Source organism: Drosophila nasuta, chromosome 2R, assembly GCF_023558535.2.
Source record: "Drosophila nasuta strain 15112-1781.00 chromosome 2R, ASM2355853v1, whole genome shotgun sequence".
In the NCBI taxonomy this organism is placed as follows: Eukaryota; Metazoa; Arthropoda; class Insecta; order Diptera; family Drosophilidae; genus Drosophila; species Drosophila nasuta.
The window spans coordinates 7,807,334-7,835,310 of NC_083456.1; the positions used below are offsets into that span (position 1 = coordinate 7,807,334).

A 27,977-nucleotide genomic window follows, 5' to 3' on the forward strand; every position below is an offset into this window, starting at 1 on the left:
ACGACCCGAAAAAAAAGAACAGGCAGAGGGCAACTGTCATTTGCCAAGCAGAGTGCAAAACCAATGCTGGATAACTCAGCTGACTGGCGAGAGGGGAACAGAAGCGGGGGTGACAGTTTCACACCTCAAAAGCCAAAGCTGACCCAACTAATAAGCCAAGCAACTGCAGCTAACAGTGAAGAGACCACGACAACAACAACAACAACAACGATGTCGTCGTCGTCGACGTCGATGACAAGAGCAACAACAACATGGCATAATAAATAAAAGCCAAGTAGCTGCCTTAGAGTCTGCCTCTGAATCTGGCAAAAAGTTGGGCTGCTTTTACTCAGCCATGTTTACACGTGAACACTTTACACAATAATTGAATTTACAAAACTTTGATTACTAAAAATGATCACAAATCATGTTCTTACTTACAAACATTGAGCTAGTAAAAATGATCACAAATCAAGTTCTTACTTACAAAAATTTGATTACTAAAAGTAATCACAAATCATGTTCTTACTTATAAAAATTTGATTACTAAAAATGATCACAAATCAAGATCTATCTTACAAAAATGTCATTACTTAAAATAATCACAAGTCAAGTTCTTACTTTCTATATTCAAAACTATAAATTTCTTTTTAAAAAGGTTTTTTAAAGAATTGCAAATATTATTTAATATCATTAGTTAAACAATTTAATAAATCTTATTAAATTATTAAATAATTCCATTTTATAAATTCATTTCATGATTTGAATACATTTTAATACAAGTATTTTCTTTGTAAGTATGCCAAATTTATTAAATATGAAATTCTGATCAACTTTTCTACAAACGAGAGTAAAAATATATCAATTGTCAGTGTCGTATAAACGAACTTGCTTTGAGTCTGCCTACGAATGCAAGTTGGTAGTTGGCCAACTTGGCTGCAGCGAGTGTTGGCCAAGTTAGCGAGTGTTGGCCGGAGGCTGGTCTGTTCTGCGATTTTCACAAGTTGATATCGCAAACACAAAATGTTAATGAGCAATTTCGAGATGGTGCGAAGTGATTTCATTATTTAAACTTCTCTTGTTGCTGTTGTTGTTGTTGTTATTGTCGCTCTGTCTTGGATTCAAGCCATGGAGCAGAGGCTGTTGTTACTTGATTTTAAAGTTGTTGTTGCTGTGGCTGAAACTGCTGCTGCTTGGATTTCTTTTATTATTACGCCTGGTTCATTGGGTAATGAAAGCGAAATAATTTTAATTGGGACCGCTATGGCTTTAATTCTTTCATCGAGGCCAAATTAATTATTTCCTGTCAAATTAGTTTCTTCAAAAATTTGTGTTGCCAATATGAATATGCAACAGACTCCAAAATGAGCAGCAAGCTGAGCTGCTCGTTGCAAGTGTCACCTGTCGCCTCGGTCCTTGGTTACTTCAAAAAACATTGTTCCGCCGCATAAATTAAGTAAGAGGAAGAGGGAGCAACAACGTTGATCAATTGGCTCGCTTGCATTTGATGATTAAAACATAAATTGCAATGCCAACCCCATTCCACACATGATATCGTGGAGACGTCATATACATATATAAAATACATTATCGATGTGCCGGGTATTCTGAATATGCAGCACAGTTAAAATGTTAAAAAGGGGTTGCTTGAGTCGCACTAAAATTACACTTAATTAAACAACAAGACATTAGCGTTTTTTTCATTTAAAACTGAAACTGAAAGAACTGAACTCAACCCTTTGCCGAGTGAATAGCGTCAACATTTATTTTTATATCGTATGTTACATACTTACTTTGAAAATGATACGACAGCTGCTGCTGCAACTTCTCACGTTGGCAATGGAAATCGCTAGCATCTATGGATCCTGCAGCGTTACAAGGATCATCATGCGTGTGCCCCGCGATCGTGATGTTGGACTAATCTTTGGTAAGCTTCCTGTAGTAGTTAAGACACTTTTTAGACTTCTCGATTTCTTCACAGATCTGACTGTGTCGAATCCCAAGGCACAAAAGTCCGAAATGTTGGGCTTCACCGTCACTTCCGATGGCATTTGCACCTTGAATACATCGAGAGGTGAACAGTTGTTGGCTGGCAGCATTTTTGGCGGCGACTTTGGCTACATCGAACCGGGCAGCAGCATAACCGTCTCCCTGATGTGGCCTACTGTGGTCAGTGCTTACTTCAATTCATCTCAATCCTCTCATTGATTGCTCTTTTCTTCAGTCGCTATACAATCGCGTTGGCAGCTGCACCATTTTGGTGAGCAGCGTGAATCACAAGAAAGAGGTGAATAGAACGAATCAGATTCTGCACTTTGATACCCGCTTTGAGACATTGGATCCTGGCAATCATTCGCTGCGTCGTCGCAAGGATTTTACCGATTGCAAGAACTGGGATCAAAACTATTTTCGCAATTGCACGCCCCTAAATTGTGAGGAACTTTACTTTGGCAAGCGCAGCTTTTACAATCGCACGAGTGAGCAATGCGAAGCAGTTCCAGCGTGTATTGGCGATGGCATTCAATATGATTTCTATGCCAACGAGTGTGTGGACGTCAATAATTTTATAACTGAGGACGAGATTGATCAGTTGAAACAGGGGGAAATTTGATAATAATTATATGGAGCTGCAAGAATATGAAGCGAGCAGAGCGGTAAGTAGCGCCACCTATGGCAATGTGCAGCAAGCCTTGTCGCCATCTACCGGTAGAATGTTGCAACATACCAATGCAGCCAACTTCACGTAAGAAAACATTGTGTCTAGACCAGCATGATTGCTTTGAATTGAAATAATTTCTCGTGACACACAAGCGGCGCCGTGGCTTAGTTGGTTAAAGCGCCTGTCTAGTAAACAGGAGATCGTGAGTTCGAATCTCGCCGGGGCCTACAGAAACATTTCATCATGTGTTCTGAAGACTTTTTTTTATTTTTTATATTATTTTACAGAATAAACAAATGCAAGAACAAAAAAATACAAACACTGCGCCAAATAGAAGAAAAGAAAACATCAAACAGAAACCACACGAAATAGCAAAGGAATGCAACTTTGAAACAAAACTGTCCCTGATCGATTTCAACAATTGCTTTCAGCACTTAAATAACCCAAAAACAAGTGAATACATAAAAGTTAATGATTATCGAACGTCAAGAAAGAAAGTAAGCAAAAAAATCAACGATGACTTCCATATTAAAGAACTTTTATTACGATTGGTATTCGCCATTGAATGCAGAACATGATGACGACAATGAGAATGAAAGCGATCTTGAAAATATAGGCGCAAATTCAACAAATTCAAAAGCAGCAGAACCATACTGGGCTAAGATGAGCGATCTTGGACCAATTGGATGGCTCAGTTTGATAATGGAGATGCTGCTCATTGTGAGTTGATGTTAATCACATACAATAGGTACAGAAAATATCTGTTAAGAGAATTTTTAATCGGAAATTGTTTCAGATCTCATTGGTCATTGTATTTCAGATTTTAGCCACTGTATTCACCTATACAGTTGTGTGTTTTACCCTCTATTGCGTCATGGAACTTATTGCAATGATGAAACCATACGAAGTGAGCAGTGTCCATATTGGTAAAAAGTTGACGCCTCGAAAGAAACGAGAAGAACTAGAAGTTATGACCTCAGCCAGCTTGATGTCTCAGACAAGATGAAAACTCCAATTTAAATATTTTTTTCATATCTTTTACAATTGACAATGAAAAATGAACAATGAAGAAAAATCTGTTATTTAATGTTTTTTTTTTTCTGCAATTTTTGCAGCATAATAATTTACAAATGATTACTTTTTTTAATTAAATTCCTAGTTGAATTCAACCCTCCAAAAGCTTTTTATTTGGAAGCCCTGGCATCGTCTGCATTGGCGCCCTGGAAATCCAACGTAGCAGCTGATGTGATAAATGACGGTGAAAGTGTAATGTATGTATTTATTCAATACAGAGGATTAGGTTCTTATATACGTAATAATTTAATTTAGCAAAAACACAAAAAGTCTGTAAAAACCCCATTCACGACATATTCACGCCACATAAGCTCACACATTTTTTTTTGGTATTATTTAAATGTATTTGTAGCGTTGAGCCCAATAAGCTTTACACCTTTTGTTTAGTATTTTTCTAATTTTTTTGTGTGGTCACGCTGCCAACAACATAGGTCCTCCATAAAAGAGGGATAAATTTTGTTTTAATTAAAATTAGTAGAAATTCCAAATATAGAATAATCATACAACAATCATGTGGTCACCGGATGAGCTGCTCTTTCGAAACTTCCAACAGATACAGAACCTGAAGTTCGACGATGAAAAAATATCCACAACGACCTCCAGAGAACAGGTGAGTAATCCAATTGGTGGCAATCTCAATAAGAGTCAATAACAAAAAATCACTTTTACCGTTGCAGCAAAAAACTGAAGATTCGGTAGAAAAATGCTTTGAGCGTTTCGAGCGACAACAATTTCTAAATCCGCGTCTAACGCAACTGAATCGAATCGAACACCACCAGTACTTGGATTCCATGTTGCGCACAATGCCATCTCACTATCAGTGCCTGGACAGCAGTCGCCCTTGGTGTGTCTATTGGATTCTACAGTCGGCGCAGTTGCTTAGCTTTACGTTCGACGACGAAACACTACGCGGGGTGGTGCAGTTCCTTAGCAAGTAAGTGAAGTAAACATCGATCTAGCATTTAGCTGAATAACTTTCCTTGCAGCTGCCGCGCACCCACGGGTGGATTTGGAGGCGGACCGGGACAATATGCTCATCTGGCGCCCACATATGCGGCCGTTAATAGTCTTTGCATTATTGGCACCGAGGCAGCTTATCAAGCTATCGACAGAGATTCACTTGTTAAATTCTTATTCAGTGTGCGTGATGCAGACGGTTCGTTTCGTCTCCATGTGGATGGCGAAACAGATGTGCGTGGAGCCTACTGTGCCATTGCCGTGGCCAAGTTAGTAAATGTACCTGAGCGAGTGCTGAATGAACTGTTTGCCGGCACCGGCGATTGGATTGCCGGCTGTCAGACATACGAAGGCGGCTTTGGCGGTGCTCCCGATTTAGAAGCCCATGGCGGCTATACGTTTTGTGGCATCGCCAGTTTGGCTTTGCTCAACGAAGCGGATAAATGTGACAAGAAAGCGCTGCTTCAGTGGATACTGCGTCGACAAATGAGCTACGAGGGCGGCTTTCAGGGACGCACCAATAAACTAGTGGATGGCTGCTACTCGTTTTGGGTTGGCGCCACAATTCCGATCACACAAGCAACCTTAGTAGGTGCCGACAAAAGCATGGAGCAGACATTCTTTGACATCGAAGCACTACAGGAATACATTTTGTTATGTTGTCAGAAAGCAAACGGTGGCCTTATTGACAAACCCGGCAAGTGAGTGCAGCAAATCCTATGTTTACCTTTCCTTTAAATAATTTTTTCTTCTCCATTTTAGACCTCAAGATCTGTATCACACCTGCTATACTTTGAGTGGTGTTTCTATTGCCCAACACTCACAGTCGGCACAGAATCCTCAGGTGCTTGGGGACATGATCAACGAACTATTGCCCACACATCCGCTGTTCAATATTCCACCGAAGTCTGTGGCAGCAGCATTAAGTTATTTTGCAAATATTTCCACCAACAGAGCACAGGATGGATGATAGATACACATGTATAGTTGTAAATAAAACTTTATTTCTTTTTGAAAATTTGTACACTATTCGACACTAAATTTTTTCAATGCAAATTAAAAGAACTATTTTATTTCATTTTTAAAATGGTTAAGATGGGCGCCAAACCATTCGATGCTTTGCTGAGCAACCCTGTTTATTATGGCTGCATTGTTCGTAATGCATGCGTAAACAGCTGAATGTCAATTATCAGATACCTGTTGCATTTAAGCGTCAATTTATTAAACTCTTCATGTTTTCCAGCCATAAACATTTAAAACGCAAAACACCGGAAGGCGGTATTGATAGGCGAGCTTTTATTGGGCATCTGGTTGACGAGTATTACACATCAACCAACGTTGGTAAGCAAATAAATCAGTAAACAGCTGACACAGCTAAATGTAAACAATCACAACTTTCAATAGAGGCCTTAGAACAAGTCACCGCTAATTTGGCCAATTTTGCCTACGATCCCATTAATTGGCCACATTTGCATGCCGCCGATGCATTAGATGTGTTTGTAGCATCTTTGGACACCCAAAACCCAAATTTGCAGTTGCACGCAGTGGCTGCATTGTGTAATTTCTGCTTAGGTAAGTTTTTCAAATAAATTTAAAGGATTTGCGTAACGTTTCCCACCATCATGATAGATTCACAAGCTGCTCGCTTTATACTAGAAAATATCGCTATAATCAGAAGCTTATTTCTACGAACTGAGCACACTGAAATTGTGCTGCATTCCTTGGCACTTCACTATCAACTACTCAGCGCTGAATTGACCACAAAACAAGAGCTCATTACTCCAGACTTGCTGCAGCGCGTGCAGCATTGGCGTCAGGAATCAAAAGACGCCCGCATTGTGAAACTCTGCCAAGTATTCCTAGAAGATTTTGGCACTCGCATTGAAGTGACACAGCTAGAAAATGCTGCTCCAACAACTGCGCCGTCAGCTGAGCAGTCAAGCGAAACTGCAGAAGGTCGAAGTGATAAAACGCTTTACGCAGCAGGATCTTGAGACATTTTCTCAATTTACCGGCGACTTTAACCACATTCACACCACCCAGTTGCCCGTGTCGGAACGTCGAGTGCACGGCGCTTTATTAAACGCTGTAGTAGCTGGAATAATTGGCACAAAGCTTCCGGGACCTGGAACTGTTGTGCTGGAACAGCATTTCAAATTCCTCAAACCTTGCCGCCTTGAAACGGACACCGTGATTACAGTGCGTCTACTGAAGGCGCGCAAGATATCCAGCGTGGAGTACGAGTGTCGACAACACGATGATGTTGTGTTTGCAGGCACTGCCAAATTATTAACGAAAATATAGTTACGTTTATATTATAGAATTTTGTTTATTATGTCTATTTCTTGGAAGCACGTTTGCCTTCGCCCTTCTTGGGCGGCGCCTTGCCGCGCAGCTTGCGCAGTCGTTTCATCTCCTCCTTGAAGTCCTGATGCTCATCACGGAACAAGCCATAATCGCGTAGATTCTTCATGAGAAGATGCGTCTCCACGTGACGCGGATACCAGTTAACAACATAATCACGCTTCTGTATGGGCTCCTCAGAGAACATGCGAACAACCTGATGCCAATGCCATTTCATTAATATTGTGGATTAATCAAGTGCAACATTTGCCACTTTACCTTCATTGACTTGTCGTTTGTTGTGCGCGCCACTTCGCCAAATATCCGATTCGACAGATAATTCATGCGGCGTGCATATTGTGTGCCGAGCTTAATGAGCTCGCTGTATTTATACGATGACATTTTCAGTCAGTAAAATTAAATGCTTAAAATATAGTTTTAAGCAAAATGTTGGGGTTATGTCACTGCAGCCGCAACACAAAAATAAGCTGTGCACTACCAACAATGCGTTATCGATAATTTGTTCAGTCGGTGTCGATTCGTGTCTTATAATCGAAATCTGTTCAAATCGGCTATCGAAAAAAATCGACAAGTCGCCATATCTCAAATTTTAAATTTGGATTTTAACCCTTTCATGCCCAAATTAAACTGGGAACACATAGAAAGTATTTAACGCCATAAATGATTAATAGGAGCCCCAATTAGCGTTCATTTTGATTTTCGATCCTCTAAGTCCTTTGGTATGTCCTTACTGCAATGTTGCCTATAGGCAACATTTGTCCATCCACACTCTTTATAAAACAATTTTCAAGCCCAACTTTATACTTTTATCACAGTCTTACCTATTTTAAAGATGTGTACGTACTTATTTTTTTTAATATTTGTCACTAATTTTAGTTAATCGCACTTTTTTCACGGACACTTTTTGGCAAAATTTTTCGGCAGCTGTGGTCGCTTCGAATAATAACACGCTGCAGCTGCATTCGCAAAAAATACCAAAAATGAAAGAACATTAATAAGGGGAATCCCCCATAAAAAAAAGTTCACAAAAATTTTGAATCGTAACCGAAATTTAAATTCAATGTTGCCTATAGGCAACAGTGGGCATGAAAGGGTTAATGTAGTAAATACACAGCTTCTTTCAATTTGAACATCAAACTCAACAGATTTTAATTTTGACTTTTTAATTCCCAAATAACAAACAGATTCTAAACTTGCTCCTCAGCAATTCCAAAATGATAATTAATTTTGACCGTTATTATACTATTCAATTAAATAAAAAAGTTTCTATGAAAATGTTATTTTTAAATTCGTCAAATCAACGTTTATTGCTAAATGAAAACTAAAAGTAACATTAGTTGGAATAACACAATTTTAGCGACAATTAAACTTTAAAATTATGCACATATAGTTACAACGTCATCGCAATACTAAGTTCAGTTAATTATAATTTAAACAGTTTCAATTGTGCCCCTGCCTTTTCGTCTATTATCCGTAGATCCATCACCATCATTGCCTATAAACGAAGTCTCCTCGGAACTTTGCACTGGCAGCACTTCTCTGGCAATAGCTACGCCTCCATTCAAGGGGCTCAATAAAGCATTCGTGCCGCCAATCAGCAATGAGGGTTCACGCGGTGAGGCGCTGTGCACTGATATCTGATCGTAGTGCAGCATGCGAGAGGGCGTATGCGAACGGGAGGAAGGCGAAGGATTGCCTAAAACGCTGCTGCGTGAATGCGGACTGTTGTTGCGCGAATGCTGAAAATCTTCCAGCGGAATTTCCTCCGAGCTGCAAATCGAAGAGTTAATGAAAAAAGGTAGTTCGTAACGTGGTGTTATAAATTACCGTGGTCTTGGCATTCTTGGGCTGCCCTCGCGGGATCGATTGCCGGAACTGCGCGCCTGTGAATTCTCACGCGACTGCGAAGAGCTGTGACTGCCGCCACTCATGCTTGGCGAACGATCGCGATCCAAGTTGTCTGGGCGTAGACTTGATGGGGAACTGGCTCCAGTTATGGGACTACGACGTCTTGAGCGTCCTCCTCCCTCGTTGCGTAGGCTACACATATTGACATAAGTTAGATTCTTAATTTTTTGATTAATAATTATGATATTACCCCCTCTAAGGATCGATTCTGTGCCATCTGGGTGCGGCTTACACCAGCGCTATTATTGCTACGCAACACAGCAGCAAATCCTGGCACGCGATTTGCCGTCAAGCCTCCCCTCTGCACGAGCCGCGTGTTGCCGCCACTGTGTGAGCTTGTGCCACCAACTGGATATAAAGGGGAATCCATTTGGCCGGGAATTTCTATTAACTGGGCTATTTGATACATTTTCTTTTGTCGCGCCTTGCTGCGTCCCTTTGTCAGCCGCTGCTTGGCTGCCATGCAGCGTATGTGATCATCAAACAGAAATTTGGCCGAGAGCAAAGGCGTGCGATTGTGTGTGACACCGCCACGATGTACAGTGATGTGCAGGCAACGTGAATCGTCTTTATCGCCCTGCACTTCTACGTCCTGCAGGAAACCAACGAACTTGGCAACGCCCCAACCCAGCAGCTTGGCATCGGGCTCCACCAGTATCAGCTGGAGCGCATCGATGACCAGAAAGCGTCGCTGCTTTGCATTGTCCTTTGACACCACAGTGCAAGCAATTAGGTCGCTATTATCTGCAATAGTTTAAACAACATGTTAAGTTTAGTTTGCAACTGCAATGCTGTGGTTTACTCACTCAGATCGAGGACATTGTCCACCTGCACCAGATTCACAACATTCGTCAGCGGCAGTAGCGACTCTTTTTCGTTCAAGAACTTTTGGCATGTGCGCCGCAACAGGAAATATACGCGAATGGCGCGACGCGCCTTCTCCACCTCGCCACACGGCAAACGACGCGTGAATCCGATGCCCGTCAACGGCGTCCCTGTGGGCGGCAGCAAAATGGTCGAGTCCATGCAGAGAAACTCAACGTTGAGCTGCGCTTTGTGCATCTCGTTATATTCGTCCTCAAACAGATCAAGAAATATATCTTCCGACTTGTAAAAGTTGCGCAGTACAACCATCGACTGATTGCGTGCTCCAAAGAGTAATCCTTGCTGTGTAGACGTTATGCAGGGCGCCTCATCCGCCGCAGATTTTGTAAAAGTGAGCAGCAGCTCCAAAGCAATCTCCACAGTGATCAAACGAATGCGACAAGCTTCAAAAACAAATCGATATTTAAGAAAAGCTATCTTAAGAGCGATTAGCGTCTCTTACCTGGTTGACTCGACATCGTAATGATATTGAGAAGATGCTCAATGAGCGCTGTGCGATAGCTAAACGAGCCATGCATCGACTTGGACAGTACTTGCTCGAACCACTCGTTCTTCATGCCTGCGGAATAAATGAATAAATGTGAGTAGAGTCTTTGCAGAGACTTGTTTTAGATTAGTATGGAAAGGTTAAGTAGTTACATACCATCTGATTATAATGTACACACATATTTATTAATATGGACAAAAGACCAAGCGTTAAAATGAGAGCGTGAAATGTGAGAGAGACAGAGGAGAGCAGAGTTAGCTTGGATAATCGAGCTGAATCTGGCGCATGGCGATGAATCCTTAATGTTAGTTAGCACACGATCCCAAGAACTCACCTCGATTGTGCGACATGGCATAGATGAGGCACAGCGATAACAACGCCAAATAATCATTCTCTGTGCAATCGAGCGCTTGGAGCACAGTGTCTAGAAACGGTTTGGCCAACTCTGCGTAGCCCTGCTGCGCTGTTGTTGAGGTCGTCTGCTGAAGTCGCTGCTTCTCCTCGTCGGTAATGTTGCGCAGTCTTGTGGCTGCTGCCTCAGCAACGGTTTCAATGTGCCTGTTGATCGGCGATGCTGATATGGCTGGCGTTGATTCAACGCCGCTATCTTCGCTAACCGCATCAGTACCAGAACTTGCGCTTGTGCTTTGCGTGTGGCCAATCACCGTGTCCAGCGCCTGTTCAAGACTCTCATGTGGCTCCCCAAAGCCAGGCACAACCACCTCGCGATGCTCGACATACGAGTTGAGTATCTCGGCCGCACCCTCCTTGAAAACGCTGTGATCTCCATTGAGTATCACCCAGGCCAAAGCATGAACCAGCGGCGCATGTGTTACGACCAGAAAAACTAGCGATAGAAGGTAGAGTGCGACAATAGAACTCACTCGTGGATTGTGCATCTCCTGGATATCAATATCCACATTGCGATTCAACACAGCAGCTAAATTCTGTGTGACGACGGCGAGGGAGGGAGGAGGAGGCGCTGGTGTCAGCGAAAATATATACAAAGGTACAAAAAGCTTATGCAGTAGATGTTCGGTGAGCACAGCATTCAGATCCTTGATGTCCAACAGCAATATATCACTCAAGTAATGCAAATGATCGAGATGTTCGGCCACCAAATTTGATAGCTTTTGATTCGACTGGTGACTGCAAAAAGTACAGGAAAATATGTTAAGATGTACATTAAGCAGGATGACCATTACTGACTCGATATCTGTGCGCACACAGGTGTCCAGCTCCAGGATGTGTTTGCCAATGAACCAGACCAAGTTGCTGAAATACGGCGCAGCAGTTCTGCAAGAAGAGGTGCGATTGTAAATTAAATATATAAAGATCTAACTATTCTACTCACTTATCGCGAATAAAACGCAACATGCTATCATTTTGCACCTTGTAGACGTTTAAGGATATTGTGCGCACCGCAATACGCACCATGGACTCCGGATGATTGAAGAATTTTATTGCCTCCGTGTAGAGTGGAAAGTCATTCGTGTGCTGCACAAGAAAATTAAATAAATACGTTTTTAATAAGTAAATGTATATGTATAAAAAGGATCTTGCTACTTAAAATCATTAATGACACGAACCAATCGTAGCATTCAAAAATATTCTAACATTATTTCAACTTTTTTTGCAACAACAATAAGAACGCACCTCATTGTAGAAAAAGTGTATAGTGTGTGTGTTCAGCTTAAGACTCAATGTCTTCAGGAAGAGTATGTAATAGCCCATAACATCCTCGTCTGAGAAATCGAACTTGTGCACCATAATGGAGTTGACATGGTTATTGCTCAGCAAGTAATCTACAAAATAAGAGGCACTATTATACTACAACATTATAAACAAATACTTTAAGCCTACACAAGGAAGTCTCATTGCGTATGTTCTCGAAGAGTATGTTAAGAGTCTGCAGCAGCTGAACGCAAACAAAACTGGAACCGCCGCTCTTCTGACGCATAATGTGCAGGAAATACGAAAGCATATTCTTCTCCAAGAAGAAACTAGAAAACAATGCAGAATGACATCATTTGATTATTGTAATTATGCGAACAAAAGACTTACTCAAAGACCAGCGAATCATGTTGGTCGCCCCAGATGAGTATCTCGGCAATGCAGCGCAGTGATTCTACCAGCAGCCCACGATTGCTTTCCGATACTGTGGTGTTCTTCTCCAAAATGCTATACAGGTACTTCAGGTGCTCCAACGACAGACGATTTTTGGGGCGTCCACCCCAAGGGCCGCCGAACCAGCTTCGACTGCGAAACATAATTATGTGTCGGGCGCTATGCTACACATTAACTGTCAAATGCACCTGGGACGCATTCAATGTGCTAATAATAGCTATGCAATTGATTTACTAATTTATTATTTCACAGCGTCATAACACAACACAAAAGACTTTCCAATACGACGTTGTCATTGGCACTTGAGGAGTTCGGCAGATTTTCACCGCACAACTCACAATGAGTAGCCCCAAAGTTATCCCAATTTTCTATAAACGAACCCTGCTTCTTCTTTTTAAGTTTTCGTCACAGTGAAGACAGCAGGTGTCAAAGCCAGCTGTTTTATGCGCGTGTCAGGTCACACTGACTGCAGGTTCACACACAGAATGGTCGGTCACACTGCAGCAACTCCAACCCAATCAGCTGATTCGTCCCACTCAACAAAAACACATTCAACAAGCATTTTAAATGTTTTCTTTCATCTCCAAAATTGCTCAGCATTTAACAAACATCACGACGTTACTGCATTCCATACTAACTATTATTCTTCTGATTAAAATTAATGGAATATGAACCAGAATTGGGATCCTGTTGCATTTGAAAATTCGCAGTGGACAAACCAAATGGTTTCAATATCATGTTGCCCAAATCCTTTAGGCTCGACATCATTTCGGTTTTGAGCTTCTCATTGCGCTCATTGATCAGAGGTGGTAGTCGCATTTTTGCTTCACGAGCTTCCCGCTGTCCTGGATCAATTTCATAGACGCTCTTATAATCCGTCAAAGCTTCGTCCAGTCTATCTTCACCTTCATAAAGCTTTGCGCGCCTATTTCAAAGATTACGGTTATTACTTTGAATTAATAAATTAGTAAATACACATACCTTAATAACGCCCGCACATATTCAGGATAGAGTTCAATGGCTTTGGTGCAATCGTCAATGGCCGATTTATTCGATGACAGCTTCATTTTGGCTGCAGCCCGATTGCCAAATAACACGGCACGTTCTTTGCTGTTTGCTGAAGGACAAATGTTGAGTGCTTCCGTATAAACTTCCACAGCGCGCAACGCCTCCTCATTCTTAAAGAATTCATTTCCCTCCAGCTTTAGTTTCGCTGCCTTTTCTTTATTCGCTTCCAACGCCTCGGAACTCAAACCTTTTTCTTGTTCCTGTAATTCTTCAATGCTTAACTCGCCATCGGGTTGTAAAATTTCCTTTTTATCGTCGTCGTCGACGTCACTTTTGCCACCAGCAGCACCCTCCTCATCATCGTCATCCGCGTCTAGTCGTAAATCGCTATTCTTCCTTATGATGTCCTCGATTAATTTCTCATTTTCTGGCGCTGTTGTTGAAACTTTTTCTACGGATGGATTTGGTTCGCTGAGCGCATCATGGAACTCGTCTTCGCTACTTGTTTTTTCTGTCATGCTGTGTAGACTTTATACAATTTCACAATGTTTTTTCCGAAATGTTTAATCGGCTGTCTGTGATGATTCGTATTATTTATTGTGCGTCTGCAGTGCAGGTTAACTCTTCTTTCTTTAATTTTGGCAGTCAGGTCACCCTAAAAGCTGGCGCTGATTGTCGTCATAAGTACTGCCTAAAATACAGTCACACCGCAACAGAGTTGCCAAGGTGTCGGGAAATAAATATTATTTATAAAAACAAACACTATTTATAAGAGTCCAATACGTTGTCATAGCTACTGGAGGACTGTTTCATAGTATTTTTAATGTATTTAATTTTATTCTTCAATTCGTATGCAAAAAACCCGTTACTTTTTTCAATTCCGTATTTTTCTGAAGTGAAATCAAGTGGTAATTCTTGTATTTTCTGTATTTTGTTTGGTATATCCTTTAACGTATATTGTAGAAATGTTGTTTTGGTCACACAATTCTGACGATGGGCGACACCGATCAACTGGATAATCCAATTGTTTTGGATATTGCCGCCTATACTTTGACTGAGTATGTTGCAGCTAAGCCACTGGAAAGCAATCTTGAAGTGGTCTTCACCGATGCAAAACAGGTAAGTGTTGCCATGTACCTTAAAATACCCGTTATAGAGTTTTAAATGTTGCAGTCTAAGCCATGTGCTCAACCAGACTACGATGAGAAGTTAAAGTTTCCATTCATACGTGATAATTACAAACCCACAGCTGTGCACATAATCGATGCCCAAGAACTCGTGTCCGCCGATGCAGCTACAGAAACCAAACGTGTAGTTGAGTTAACACTGGACCTGACACCGCTGGCTGAGCTGAACTACGATCCCGGAGATACACTGGCCGTGTTGCCCTGCAATAATTCTAATGTGGTAGCGAAGCTACTGCAGCGCCTCAACTTGACTGAGCAAGCGGACATCACTTGTTATGTTCGATTAGTTCCCAACTGTACTAAGAAGACTGCTAAAGTGCCCGTATATGTACCAACGTCAGCGACTCCTCGTGAGATCTTCACATTCTATCTTAATCTCCATGGAGTGCCGCAGAAGCAGTTCCTCAGTGCGTTGGCCAATTGTACCAGCGATGTCAAGGAACGTGCTTTTCTGGACAGTCTTTCCGCCAAACAAGGCGTCGCTCATTACCAATCTCTAATTTTGGAGCGCGGCGTATGCTTGATGCAGCTGCTCGACATTTGCGGGAGCTGCATGCCAACACTAGCGTTGCTAGTGGAGCATTTGCCGCGCCTGCTGCCACGTCCTTATTCTATAGCCAACAGTCCTCTCAAATACACAAAGCAACTGAGGATCATTTACTCAATTCTTGACAAGAAACCTGGTGTAACAACTAGCATGCTGGACACAAAACTGTCTCTAGTCAAGGAGCAGCAAGTGGCCAAGTTGTTTGTGTATCCACGCACACAGAACAGCTTTCGATTCACAGCTGCCGAGCTACCAGGCAATCAAATTCTAATAGCAGTTGGCACAGCGCTTGCTCCATTCCTTGGATTTTTGGCTCACAAGGAGCTTAGTGAGTCAAAGAGCACCGGACAAACTTGGCTTTATGTTGGGGCTAAAACACCACAAGCTGTTCTAAAGCAACAGCAACTAAGCCACTGGGAAGCAACTTCAGTGTTGCAACGTTTACGCGTTTGTTATTCTCGAACTTCAACGGGCGATGAACCAAAATATGTACAGGACTTGCTCGAAACAGATGCAGCGGAACTTGTTGATCTGCTACAACAACCATCGACCGTGATGTACATTTGTGCTGATGGCGCGAAAATATCCAAGTCCATCGAGGAGACTGTGAGAGGCTGTCTGCAACGTGTCCTGCAACTGGATGGGAGGGCGGCGTTGGAAAAGATAAAGGAGCTGCGTTCGCTGGGCAAATATCGCGAAGATATTTGGCTATAGACACTGACAAATTGCTTACCATATTGTAGATAAACATATTTTCTATGTTGTCTTCAAAGAAATCGACATTCACCAGTTTGATGGCATTCCTATCTTATAACTTCGAAATGTACCACTTTTGGTATAAATATACCAACCATGGTACAATTGTACCACTTTTTAAACCAATGAAACCAGATGCTGTAACATGTACCCTTCTAATTATCCAACAACTTCAAATGTAACGTTAATCTTATACAAATTTAAAAGCATTTCCAATTGCTTGATGTAACAACACTTGGGGGTGTAGTAAAAGAATAAAGTGCTTTGGTCGAATAAGTAAATAACGATATATTTAACAACACAAAATAAAAATGACAGTGCAAACTAAAGTAATACATACAATTGTGCGTATAAAATTGTAAATCACTGTACGGAAGCGATCTTCTGACAGCGGTTAATTTAATAATAATCGTAGTGGGTGTGCGTATAGAGTCTATATAATAGATTATAACTAAATATATATATTGTATTTATATATGTATACTCAATTTCTCATACTATCAGCTCATCAGTGTTTTGTAAAATAAATGTTTAATAATAAATTGCAAAAATAATTTGAATTATTACAATTAAAATATGTGTATAGATAAATGTAATGTACGATTACGACTTAGTTATGCAAAGTAAATTGCAAAAAATGCATTCAACTTATTGTGTGTGTGTTTGTCGAATTTCTGTGCAAAACGAAAGTGAACCAAGCGTGATGAGCAAAAAAAAAACAAATTAACAATTTTGGATAAAGCATATTTTACACATGTGTTCGTTATTTCCGTTTTGAAGTATTTGTATGTATATGCATAATATTTAGGTATTTTAACTACATTTAATTGAAATAGCGCCAATTGTCGTATGTATTTTTAATATATTGTATATATACTATTTATAATTTGCATGTTGGTTTTTTGTTTTTGTTTTTCATAAGTTACGAATACAACGGATTAAGGATTTATAAAAATTTCTTGGATGACATACAGTTTTTTTTGCATAGTTCATAGTTCCTTTTCCTTCATATTTCTCTTTTGTTTATAGTGTTTTTTTTTACAATTTGCAATAAAAATTGCGTATAAAAATTTATTCTACCATATAAAGACTTAAGTTTCGTTTCTTTTCGTTAATTGTAATCATTGCCTTTTTGTTGTGTGTTTAAACTTACAAGTTCGTTAATAATTTTGTTTTAAATGCGCTTGCGATTATGTATGTTCGGGTATGTCTCCGTTTTGATGCCAGCAAAACTGGCTCAGAATACTTTTCCTAACTGCAAATATATCCGAAAATACTTTTGCGTTCGTTGTTTTGCCATTTCCTAATAATATTTAATACACTGTCCATAAGCCAATAACCAAATTTCCTTTAATATAAGCTCTAAATTATGCAAAAACGCATTACGTACTTAATATTTCGCTGAATGTGTTGCATATTTATTAATCTGAATCTGATAAGATCTCTGGTACGCTGTTCAAATGTGTTGCAAGAGAAACGTGAGTTTTAATCGGTTAAAAATACTAAAAGGACGATAGAAAAAGTTATCGTTAGAAATGGCAGACATTTTGGAAGTGTTATCGAAATGAAATTGATTTTCACTGTTTCCCTTGCTTGAATTAACTATTTATTTGCATACCTTCAATTACATTAAAATAGGATTTTAAAAATTTAACTATGACCGTTTTGCAGCAGCAGTCGATAGCTACTAATATCGCAATATCAAATCTGTGACGGTCGGATTTATGTGGAAACGAGTTAAAAACCTCTCTACTAATAAGCTACTACATAAAAAATAATTGTATATCATTTGATTTGTATATTAACAAGTAAACAAAGCTAAGCATCGGCGCACCGAAGATATCAATGCTCTTTCCAAAACACTGATTATTTAAGAGACTAGTTTAGCAATTGGAGAAAAAATCGGACTTTGATTGGAAAGAGCATAATATATTTCAACTAAATCGAAAAGGCCGAAACGTAAACTCGACGAAGACTCGATTTTGGCTAAGGTTTTATGCTTTAACTTTTCACAATTCCTTTCACTTCACTGCTTCCGCTCTTGCTATGTTTATTCATTTCGCTCTTGTTTTTGTATTTGGCATCTGCACAAAAATTTTCCATGGGAACTACTTAGTTATGTGCCTCAATTCTACAATATTGTTTTGTATACAATATAAACTCTACATAGAATTATCATTCAGTTTTTGACACACACGTTACCGTTCTTTTTTTGTCGTTACTCAATTCTCTAATTGATATTGTATTTGTATTCATAATTTGTGCGCATTTCTTTTTATGGCAGTCAATTTTTTCTTATGTTTGGGCAATTCTTAGCAAACTTGAATTTCGACAACTGTTTTTCCGGTTGTTAGTCTTAGTATTTTTGTGTTTTGTACTAGTTTAAATGGAATATAGAACTCTTTTGTCAACATTTAAAAAAGAACTTTTGGGGTATATTTTTGATCTGTAATACTTCTTTAGTAGGTAATGAATGCTGCTAATTATTAAGATTGGTAATACGAATTGCTACGGAATTGTTTATCGTTGTTTGTTGTTATTTGTTTTTGTTTTTCTTGTTGTGTCACTCACTGCTGCTAGCTAAGTCCTAATGGCACTTGTTACACACTCATTTCCACTTGTTACATTTTAATATAGTTTCCATTTTATCATCTTATCTTTTTTATCTTTTTTTTTTGGTAATTTACAACAAGTATTGCATGTTTAATTTGTTTGTTGTGTTTTTAGTTGTTGCACTTAGAGACTACGACGAATTTTATGTAGAATTGCATAATGCAGCTTTGATAAAATCGCTTAAATCACATTTATGTATATGTATATACTATGTAAACATTTATCCATCTACTGTTCACTTAACAATACGTGTGTGTGTACGCATACAATGAAACATAATTAATCTATTGTATCGTTATCATAATTGTAATTTAAATCGTATTCTTAGCATATACCGTTAGAGGGTATACACTGTGGGCACACTCAGCCAGTCATATATACTTAATATGTAAGTATCTATAGATGTATGTATGTGTATATGCATATGTATATCGTATGTCTCAGGCAAAATAAAAACAAAAATAGTAAGCAAAACACAGTTAAACAACTGCACAACTTTAGGCCGGCTTCCTTTTAATCTATACCAAAACAAAACTTCATGCGAGCTTTTGTTGTTGTTTATGACGATGCTCCCGCTGCGACGTCGCTGCATTCCACCTTGCAATTTTGTTGTTGCTGCTGTTAGAAACTCTGGATACATTTGTCACCTGCAACAGTTGCTGTAAACGAAAAATCAAAACAAAAGAGTTTAACATTAGTGATGTGCAATTCTGTGGGAGCTGAAGCTAATTTACGTGTATCGATTACAAAAAGTCTATGAGTCATTTTATAGTATTTTTATATCAAAGGCAAATAAACGTGTTGCTTATCAGACATTATATTTTTATCTTTGAGTCAGCATATTCTCTACCTGTTTAAGTTTATATTAAGACACCTCAATATTTAAATTTTTCCTTTACTGAATTTAAAGTTCGATTCATATACGGCAATTCAAACACACTACTGATTTTTTGCATAGCTTTTTCATCGGTTTTTGTGACTCGCCCCAAACTCAGCTTAAGGGTAAATATTTGCATCAATGTCTGCACAAACACAATCGCTTTCATGTAGCTATTGAACAGCTTAAGCAAATACAGAGGGAGGAGACATACACATATGTATATTTATAGAGATGTATGCGAGTACTCTTGAACTTTGTTTCAATTAACATTTCGACCTTTATTAATTACGATAAGCATTGCATAATTTCAATGAGCCCTGACCAAAGACACACACACACTTGCATACAAGTATTGTGTAGCAGAAATTGTTGAAAATAGCCAAGCAACTATTCGACTCGCCAATCAAGTACTCATTTTGCTTGTCTTATCAATTGCCGCTCTTTATCAGTGCGATTAAGATATCGACGCAGCTGATTAGGTTACCAGAGTGAACAACAAAAAAAAACAACAGAAAGAAAACGTATGTATAAAATTGAACAACAAAGTAATATGTTAGACATTCTGGGCGAACGGCATTAATGGGGACGTGGAAGAAGAAGAGCGAGCTCGAGTGCATTTCAATTGTGGGCAGCGGCGTTACGGCGAGTTATGCGATTTCACGGCTTTGCTTGCCCACTTTCTGCATAATTAAAATCATATTTTCCTCATTTTTAGTTGAATCTATTTATGTACATATATTATATATGTAGGGGAATGTTAGTTGTTGTATTATTATTTATTATTAATAATTTTTACAGGCCGCTAAGCGCAACAGGTCGTTTTATTAGCAAGTGCACGGTATGTGGCATACAAAACACAAAAGTCGCCTTGTTATTATTTTTCTTTTTTTTGACCGTTTTGTTGTTTTTGCTGTTGGCGGATGAGAGCGCGCGTCACAATGCCCACAGTCAATTATCAGCGCAATAATTGTTTATATGTATGTATGAATTTATGTATACGTTATATTTATGTGTGTGTGATGGATAGTACATATGCTTGCATTCATGTGTATGCGTATTTATCGGCATGTGAAGCGCCCGCGCTAAAGTCACGCTTAAATTTCAATGAAAAATCCCAGCGACATTTCTGGCCGTGCCACTCTCGAAGCTCGTCTCCCATTGTTTGTTACACAAGTAGTTTTTTGTATTTTTATTTATGGTTCCTCAGATAAGACTCGACTCGCTCTTCTCGCTCTCGCACACTTCATAACAACAACAATTTTCCATTGACAAAAAAAAAAAACATTACGGAAGTGCATTTGCCGTATTATTCCCATTCTAATTTCTTTACGTGATTTACATATCCTCAATTCAATTTAAAAATAAAACAAATATCGATTTAACGTCACGAAATACTCATTCTTAAATGTACTCACGTACCATACACCCTCGTAAGCTCGGCTTTGATCACCAACAAGCAACAGAGTCCACAGAGCTTTTCAAACGAAAACAAACGCATTTCTCCCTCTCTCTCTGTTTATCAAGTAAGAATTTCTCAACACATTTGATATAGTCGACTATACATTCTCATTACACATTTTAAGTGCGCGGTATAAACACAGTTATGTCGGCAATTATCTGTAGTTTTTTTTTTTTATATTTATGCAAATGGGAACAAAAGGCAGCGGCATCTGATTTATGCCTCGAAAACAGCCCCATGCTCCACTTTTGAGTACCAAGTGTGCCCAAGATCCACAGCAAAAATATCATTGCAAATATAAAAACCGCTATGAAAGCTCATTGACTGTATAGCTGTCGCGTTGTGTATTGTGTCATGTGGAGTGCATGTGGAACATGTTGAACAAGTCACCACAATAAAACAATGTGCAATTGTTGGATGAGTGTTTTTTTCTTTGCAAAATTCAAAGCACTCCACTCCACTCTATAATATCAGATGTACGTAATGCCTACGAAATTTGTGTATTACATATAATTATTATACTGTTGGGCTTTTGCGTGATGCATATGCAAAATGTCGCACAAAATGTAACAACAAACGAACTACAGATGGAGGCGGGGGTGGTGGGAATAGAGGTCGACCGCTGCCATGTTTGTTATGAAAAACGAGCTCGCCACACGAAATTCTCCCTCCCCACCCCAAAAATATATAACGAGTGAATCATCCATCTACACTCAATTCCGCGTATCAACAAAAACAACAACAAGCAAGCAGAGCCAAAGGCATGAGACTCATGTGGTTCAATAAACGAAACAAAGCCAAAACAGAAACAGAAAAACCAAAACGTAAAACCTTTTGCGCGCAAGGTGAAATTATCATTGCGGTGGGATTGGACGCTAAAAGTTCCAAATCGAACGAAACGCACCAAAGAAATGGGTTTAGTCATTGCTTAGTTTTGCGTGTGCTTTTTTTTCGTTGTTTTTTGTTTTGGGCGTTCGTCTAGGCAAATACAAATAACAGACACAAATACTTATGTAGTTGCTTGTATCCATATGTTATACAGCACATACATTTACAGACACGAATGGCGTCCGTTCAATGTCGGTGGCGAAACAGGCGCAAACTATCTGCATAAACACACAAACACAAATGCACATGTATTCTTTTTTTGCACATGTGTATGAGTGCCTTAGGGCCTTTCACAAGGCACACGCATGAAATTGAAATTGTACTTTGGCCCCAACAGTGCCACTCCCAGCAGCAGCAGCCGGCAGAAAGGCAGCATGCAACTGCAGCAGCAGCAGCCGCCGCAAGAAAACTGGAAACGCACACATACAAATGACATTTCTCTGTTTGTATGTATGTATGTATGTACTTGTGTAGGGCACATGCAATTTAAAAGCCCATATTGATTTCCTGAGTTAAATATTTGCAAAATGATTATTCATTGTATTGCCGCTGCGCTGTTGCTGCTGCTGGTGTCACTGTCAGCTATTGTTATTGTTGTTGTTTGTTATCGCCTCTGTTAAGACATTTGGCACACAAAAGCTCAAAATGTATCCGCATAAAACACAACAAAATGAAACTTTGCCGATCAGAAAGTGACACTCACCAAACACACATACACAAACAACTGCCGCTCTGCCTTTTCTCCCCTCTTTGGGAGTACGACGGAAAGCAAAAGTATTTGCCGCTGCTAATATAAACAAATAAACAGCCAGAGATCCGGTAGAAAAGTGCACGCAGACTCACACTGTGAGTGGGGGAGTGAGTAAAAAAGGGAGCGGGACAGACAGCTTGAAAGAAAGAGAGAGATAGCGTTACACAGTAACAACAGTGTAAGTGTAAGTGAGAGCGTATAAATAGCGCAATGTGACGTCTGTCGTCCGTCCCCGTCGCTCATAGCAGTCAGTAGCGGCGTCGTCGTCGTCGTCACTGCACAAGCAATTAAATTCAATAAGTGGAAGGCGGTGAGTGAAGAAAAAATGCAGACAACAAAACAGAAAGAATGAACAAAATGAAAAGAGACAATAGCAGCGAAATTGACAACTGCAACTACAATTAGCTGCACAGCAACACTGGCGGGCAGGCAGAAAAACAGACTGCGATCGCGCCGCAAGTTTTGCCATCTTATCAGAATCAACTTAAATTCTTATAAAAAATGTTCTAAGAATTTGATAAAATAAAAAGAATAGAAAAACATAAAAAAAAGCGACGTCCATTGCGGGGTTTCATGACAGCTTAGTATATGTTTAGATGTATGTATAAGTGAAGTGCTTGTTGATAAGGCAAAAATACTGAGCTTGATTACAAGCGTATGAGTGTGTAGGTGTTGCTGTGCTACGCTGCTGCTGTGAATTGAAGTTTTTTTTTGTATTATGGTATTTTTTTACGCTTTTTGGCAGACAAAGCAATATTCCAAGTCTTTTCTTCGCTGTCCAACAGGAAATGCGAACAAGCGTATGAAATGGCGTTGGCTTCACTCACATACGTAATTGTTGTTGCTTCACATTTTGCATGTTTGTGTGTGCTTATGTATGTACTACTTTTCAATGGGCCTTTGCTAGTTCAGCAACAAAATACAACCAAGTGTTAGTGTTGTTGTTGCTCTTGAACTCAAAAGCTCAAGTCGAAGCTTTAATGCCCTTACTGGAGTATAAGCGCTGTTATCGTTTTATTATCGAGTATCGATAGCATCAAAGGAGCAGTAGGCAGACATTTAAATACGAATTAGTAAGCAAATTATTTTAAATACAAATATATGATGTACAAAGATGATTCACATGCAAATTGCGTATGATCGTCGTAAACAAAAGCAAATACACTCATGAGACCTTGATCGAAATTTAAACTCTTTTTCTGTTTCACAATTTTCAGTTGATTATAGAGCAGGTCATTAAATTTGTACAACGTGTCTCCACAATTCCCTTCCACTTTACACAAAAACAAGCAGTATTCATTCATCGCCTGATGAGAAAGATTTGAATTGTCAATTTCCATTGAACTACTAAACCAGTTTCGGTTTCTTGTCAACGTTTTGCGTTGGTTCACAATCGATATGCGACAAGATTGCACACACTCGACTCGACTCTCGATTTGATTAGCAATTTTATACTTAAAGGTGATTAGTTGTTATTTCTCAGTTGTTTTAACAAAAGTTCTTTTCAAAGGAATAAAATATTGTACTTATTACCACATTTCTTTTGTGAATTGTTTTGTACAAAACTCTTGATTAGCAATTTTATATCTTAGCAAATCTATTTTAATTGAGAGCTCTTTTTTTATAGTTTATTTTCTTTCCACATAAAGAAACCACTCTGTTTAATATTGAAAACCATATCATATTCGATTAAGTGGTTTGTATAAAAATAATTTAAGATTATTCATTTTTATAGATTTTCTCTTGGTTTTCTAAAGATCGGAAAAAATAGTTACGGTCTAACTTAAAAAAAAAAAACTTGAAATTAACAACTACCTAGATTTATTTTTATTTACAAATGAGTTGAAAAAATTAAAACTTATCCAAAATTTGTAGACATTTTTTGATACAGTGCTTCATTAAACAACAAATGTACCAGCAGAAATAAAATAATACAAAATAATCCAACTTCCAGACAAAGCTGAATAGCATTTACAAATGGAGCAAACACTTATATTTGCATTCTAGTAAATGGTAGACAATTGTCAAGACCGACAAAAAATTTCACGACTTCATTAGTTCTGATTGATTAAAATGCATTTAAGTTGCTTTGGGGGTTTTCTTTTGCAGGTACTTTATAATTATGACATATTAAGATAACAAAACACTGTGCTAGCATTATAGTGAGTATAAATTACGATTAGGGATGATAGATTGATCATTAAATGTAATAAAAATTACTTAATGATATTTTGTTCTTTTCTCAAAACATTTTTTTTTGAGTTTTACAATTCGAAAACTCATGATGTTTTCCAATATATAATATTATATATATAACAATATATTATATTTCTTCTTACAAAATACTTTCAATTTCGTTGAAACTTACCAATTAACGGTATTATCGGCCCGCGATGTACAAGAATTATCGTTTTGGTTGTTAAAATTTTTTTTTTTTTGCTCCTTTTGTTGTTGTTGTTTATTGTAATTGTGAAAGACTTTTGTCAGCATTTTGTTCCAGTTTTAATTTACACACATTCTCCTCCAAAATATCCAAGGAAATAGCGGAGTGATGAAGTTTTAGTTTGGGAAGGAGGAGAGGAGTTGTCCATCCATTCATGGATCACATCACGCATAGAGCAGCCTGGCCGCTCGATGATGTTGATTGCACATTAACTATACGTTGCGACGCAACACCTTCTTGGCCGCCTTGATGTTGGGCACCAGTGCCTTCACCTCGCTGCAATCATCGAGGAACGGATGCTTCAGCAGCTCATCGGCTGTGGCCCTCCGATCCACCTCGACCTGCAGACAACGATCGAGGAAATCCTGCAGACTTGGACTCAATTTGTCCCAGCTCTTAATGTCGGGCCGGCCATTGGCGGCAATCAGGTAGAGAGCACGCAGTGGCGTCTCATACAGATATGGCGGCTGACCTTCGATCATTTCTATGGCCATAATGCCGATGGACCAAATGTCTACCTTCTTGCCGTATTTCTTTCGCGTCACCACCTCTGGTGCCATCCAATACGGCGTCCCAACCATCGTCTGACGCTTCTCATCTCCCTCGATGTTGGCGCAGAAACCAAAGTCCGTTACCTTGACGGAACCATCCATGCCCAGCAATACATTATCGGACTTGATGTCGCGATGTATGATGCCCTTGGCATGCAGAAAACTGATGGCATATAACACCTCCCGACAGACGCAGGCGATTTGACGCTCCTTCATCACCGTCTCGGTGACAACATCAGTGAGTGGACCACCATCCATGTATTCCATGACCACCCAGAGCTGATCCTCGGGCTCTAGCAGATAGGCGTCAAGGAAATTGACCAAGTTCTTGTGATTAAAGTCCTTGAGCACACGAATTTCTGTGAGTATGAGATCCTTGGACGATTGATTCTTCATCTCGATCGTTTTGACCGCCACTTGGGCCTCGGACTGCAGATCGCCGGCAATAAATACAATGCCCGAGGCACCCTTGCCCACCTCCTGGGTGGTTTTGTAACGTTCGCGGGGATCCTCGGGATTACAGATGGCGCGCAGCTCTTCATAGATCTCTGAATCGGTTTTATGCGCCCGTTTCTCCTTTGAGCGGCGCAATATCGTCTCCTCAGGCGCATCCTCCGATGTGTCATTGTTGGTGCCGCCAGCGGGCGCTGGCTTTATGATGATCGTGTCCGTGTTGATCTTATGCTGTTGTGTTGCATCATCGTGGCCATCAATGGCACGCAGATCGGATATGCGCTGGAACTTTTGCTGTGTCACACTGTGTGGCTTTGGCTTAATCTGTGGCTTCAACTGTGGCTGCATGTGCTGCGATGACTTCTTGGGCGGCACCGGTGGCGGCTCTAAGCCGCTGCTGTTGCTTCCCGCTGTCGACGTCGACCTTGGTACTGGCTTAAGCGTATCACGGCCCAAATTGGACTCCAGTTCCTTGATCACGTCGTTTAAAGCATCCAACGGTATCAATGACTGTTGACTGCTATCGTTCAGACTGCTGCTGTTGCTGTGCGCGGCCGAGCTGCCGCAGCCGCTGCTGCTCGTCTCAGTGGCAGTGGAGTTACCACTGCCATCGTCATCGGAGGACTTATCAATGTCCTGGGACTTGTGTTTGTTCTTGTAGTTGACATAGTTGTCAATCTCTTTGGACTCCTCGTGTATCACATCCTCCGTGATGAAGGGCTTAAACACCTCTTGCTCCTTCTTCTTGATTGAGTAATTGTAGTATTTGACCGCGTGATACGCTGCATCCGGATTCTTGTCCTGCTCATCGCGGGTGATCTGTGTATTCATCAGACGCACCCATGGTGTGGGCAGGCCTTCGAGATCGCCCGTCTCCTGGTTGCGGGAGACATGGAAGTGCCTTTGGAAGTTTGTTGGTGCGCCGATCTCGGAGATTTGCTCCTTCTTCTTGAACCACTTCGTGAAACTCATGATCGTGATATTTTCCTTTTCTCTTTTCTATTTACGGGTTTGTCCTCTGTCTGTTGCTTTTGCTTGCTACGTTGGAATTTTCTTCAAATGCGATTAGTCGCGCTCAACAACTGCTTTGGGAAATTCTATTGAAGCGCGGCAGCAGAAACGGCAGCGATTTGGTTGTCGTTGTTGTTGGCGTAGGTAGCAACGTATCTCGTATCTCGTTTGCACACTCGTTGCTCACGCTTATGCTGTCTTGCTTGCACTTGCTAACTGCTCACAGGGCCAGCCGTGAGTCATAAACACACACGCACGCTGTACTCCGCTGCTGTATGTCTTTATATGTGTGTGTCACTCTGTGTATATGTATTTGTGTGTATGCGTGTCTATGTTTAACGTTCGTTCGCTTATCTCTCTCTTTAGTTAACTTCGCTTGAGCTTTTGCAGACACAATAAAACATCATATTTGCCATTTTTCTTGTTATTGTTTCGTGTGCGCAGCGTAGAATTTTCACTTTTTATTGCCTACTCACTTGTCTAATGAATGCAATTAATTCTACTACTTTTTAATTTATGCACTCCTAATCACAATTTTTCAATTACCACACACAAACATACACACACGCACGGACGTAGCACGAAATACTCACTCACACGCACGCACGCACACACACACACACATTTTTCTGGAACGAGACAACGAACGACGGGCACAAAAGGAGTGGCCGCGGTAGCGTCTTGTTCTTTCCCTTTTGTATGGCTGGTTAGATGTTGTTGTTTCAATTATTTTGTTGCCTGAGCCGCAAAAACTTCACTTTTATTCAATGCCATTGCTTTGTGCCATTTTTAGTTTTCTACACACACAAGCGATATATCTTTTTATATGTTTTTCGGTGCGACAGATACTTTTCTTTCTTTGTAAAAAACTATACAACTTCTTTTAATTTTTCTCCTTTGCTGCAAGTCGCGCTGCACTAGGCCGTGTACTGCTGTCGCACTCGCACGCACACACGAACAACGTCGGAATGATTGTGTGACCGATTGTCG

General features: G+C 40.0%; 9 protein-coding genes and 1 non-coding gene across 12 annotated transcripts; 6 read left to right on the forward strand and 4 right to left on the reverse strand.

Annotated features, from left to right (window-relative positions):
• Nucleotides 1-1,742: 1,742 nt before the first annotated feature.
• LOC132786936 (uncharacterized) lies at nt 1,743-2,633 on the forward strand. Its single transcript, XM_060793715.1, has 3 exons — nt 1,743-1,906; nt 1,961-2,148; nt 2,204-2,633. The coding sequence occupies exons 1-3, from the start codon at nt 1,780-1,782 to the stop codon at nt 2,588-2,590; spliced, it is 702 nt and encodes a 233-aa protein (XP_060649698.1). The 5' UTR covers nt 1,743-1,779; the 3' UTR covers nt 2,591-2,633.
• A 158-nt stretch (nt 2,634-2,791) lies between these two features.
• Nucleotides 2,792-2,865, forward strand: Trnat-agu (transfer RNA threonine (anticodon AGU)). Its single transcript has one exon. It is a non-coding gene; the product is annotated as a tRNA-Thr (tRNA).
• Nucleotides 2,866-2,930: 65 nt separating this feature from the next.
• On the forward strand, nt 2,931-3,905 carry LOC132786937 (uncharacterized). Of its 2 annotated transcripts, none has more exons than XM_060793716.1 (2): nt 2,931-3,358; nt 3,435-3,905. In XM_060793716.1, exons 1-2 carry the CDS (start codon nt 3,155-3,157, stop codon nt 3,642-3,644), a joined length of 414 nt encoding a protein of 137 aa, XP_060649699.1. In that variant the 5' UTR covers nt 2,931-3,154; the 3' UTR covers nt 3,645-3,905. The 2 variants fall into 2 exon arrangements, with proteins under 2 accessions (XP_060649699.1, XP_060649700.1); XM_060793717.1 differs by having other exon boundaries at nt 3,459-3,905.
• Nucleotides 3,906-4,070: 165 nt separating this feature from the next.
• On the forward strand, nt 4,071-5,734 carry LOC132786931 (protein farnesyltransferase subunit beta). Its single transcript, XM_060793707.1, has 4 exons — nt 4,071-4,322; nt 4,390-4,646; nt 4,699-5,370; nt 5,432-5,734. The coding sequence occupies exons 1-4, from the start codon at nt 4,224-4,226 to the stop codon at nt 5,637-5,639; spliced, it is 1,236 nt and encodes a 411-aa protein (XP_060649690.1). The 5' UTR covers nt 4,071-4,223; the 3' UTR covers nt 5,640-5,734.
• A 111-nt stretch (nt 5,735-5,845) lies between these two features.
• On the forward strand, nt 5,846-6,992 carry LOC132786939 (uncharacterized). The gene is made up of 4 exons (XM_060793719.1): nt 5,846-6,010; nt 6,074-6,241; nt 6,299-6,507; nt 6,599-6,992. The coding sequence occupies exons 1-4, from the start codon at nt 5,902-5,904 to the stop codon at nt 6,971-6,973; spliced, it is 861 nt and encodes a 286-aa protein (XP_060649702.1). The 5' UTR covers nt 5,846-5,901; the 3' UTR covers nt 6,974-6,992.
• On the reverse strand, nt 6,974-7,579 carry LOC132786938 (small ribosomal subunit protein mS33). The gene is made up of 2 exons (XM_060793718.1): nt 7,292-7,579; nt 6,974-7,229 (listed from the first exon to the last, which is right to left on the reverse strand). Exons 1-2 carry the CDS (start codon nt 7,412-7,414, stop codon nt 7,008-7,010), a joined length of 345 nt encoding a protein of 114 aa, XP_060649701.1. The 5' UTR covers nt 7,415-7,579; the 3' UTR covers nt 6,974-7,007.
• Nucleotides 7,580-8,315: 736 nt separating this feature from the next.
• On the reverse strand, nt 8,316-12,815 carry LOC132786927 (protein CLEC16A homolog). 2 transcript variants are annotated; one of them, XM_060793702.1, is made up of 11 exons: nt 12,378-12,815; nt 12,177-12,316; nt 11,970-12,118; nt 11,668-11,810; nt 11,523-11,609; nt 10,648-11,462; nt 10,269-10,385; nt 9,748-10,209; nt 9,133-9,685; nt 8,861-9,073; nt 8,317-8,803 (listed from the first exon to the last, which is right to left on the reverse strand). In XM_060793702.1, exons 1-11 carry the CDS (start codon nt 12,581-12,583, stop codon nt 8,464-8,466), a joined length of 3,225 nt encoding a protein of 1,074 aa, XP_060649685.1. In that variant the 5' UTR covers nt 12,584-12,815; the 3' UTR covers nt 8,317-8,463. The 2 variants fall into 2 exon arrangements, with proteins under 2 accessions (XP_060649686.1, XP_060649685.1); XM_060793703.1 differs by lacking the exon at nt 12,177-12,316 and having other exon boundaries at nt 8,316-8,803; nt 12,378-12,496.
• A 177-nt stretch (nt 12,816-12,992) lies between these two features.
• LOC132786935 (tetratricopeptide repeat protein 1) lies at nt 12,993-14,102 on the reverse strand. Its single transcript, XM_060793714.1, has 2 exons — nt 13,422-14,102; nt 12,993-13,365 (listed from the first exon to the last, which is right to left on the reverse strand). The coding sequence occupies exons 1-2, from the start codon at nt 13,964-13,966 to the stop codon at nt 13,074-13,076; spliced, it is 837 nt and encodes a 278-aa protein (XP_060649697.1). The 5' UTR covers nt 13,967-14,102; the 3' UTR covers nt 12,993-13,073.
• Nucleotides 14,103-14,411: 309 nt separating this feature from the next.
• LOC132786930 (methionine synthase reductase) lies at nt 14,412-16,611 on the forward strand. Its single transcript, XM_060793706.1, has 2 exons — nt 14,412-14,567; nt 14,622-16,611. Exons 1-2 carry the CDS (start codon nt 14,442-14,444, stop codon nt 15,894-15,896), a joined length of 1,401 nt encoding a protein of 466 aa, XP_060649689.1. The 5' UTR covers nt 14,412-14,441; the 3' UTR covers nt 15,897-16,611.
• Nucleotides 16,612-18,523: 1,912 nt separating this feature from the next.
• On the reverse strand, nt 18,524-27,974 carry LOC132786929 (serine/threonine-protein kinase PAK 2). The gene is made up of 2 exons (XM_060793705.1): nt 24,898-27,974; nt 18,524-19,210 (listed from the first exon to the last, which is right to left on the reverse strand). The coding sequence occupies exon 1, from the start codon at nt 26,946-26,948 to the stop codon at nt 25,185-25,187; it is 1,764 nt and encodes a 587-aa protein (XP_060649688.1). The 5' UTR covers nt 26,949-27,974; the 3' UTR covers nt 18,524-19,210; nt 24,898-25,184.
• Nucleotides 27,975-27,977: the final 3 nt, after the last annotated feature.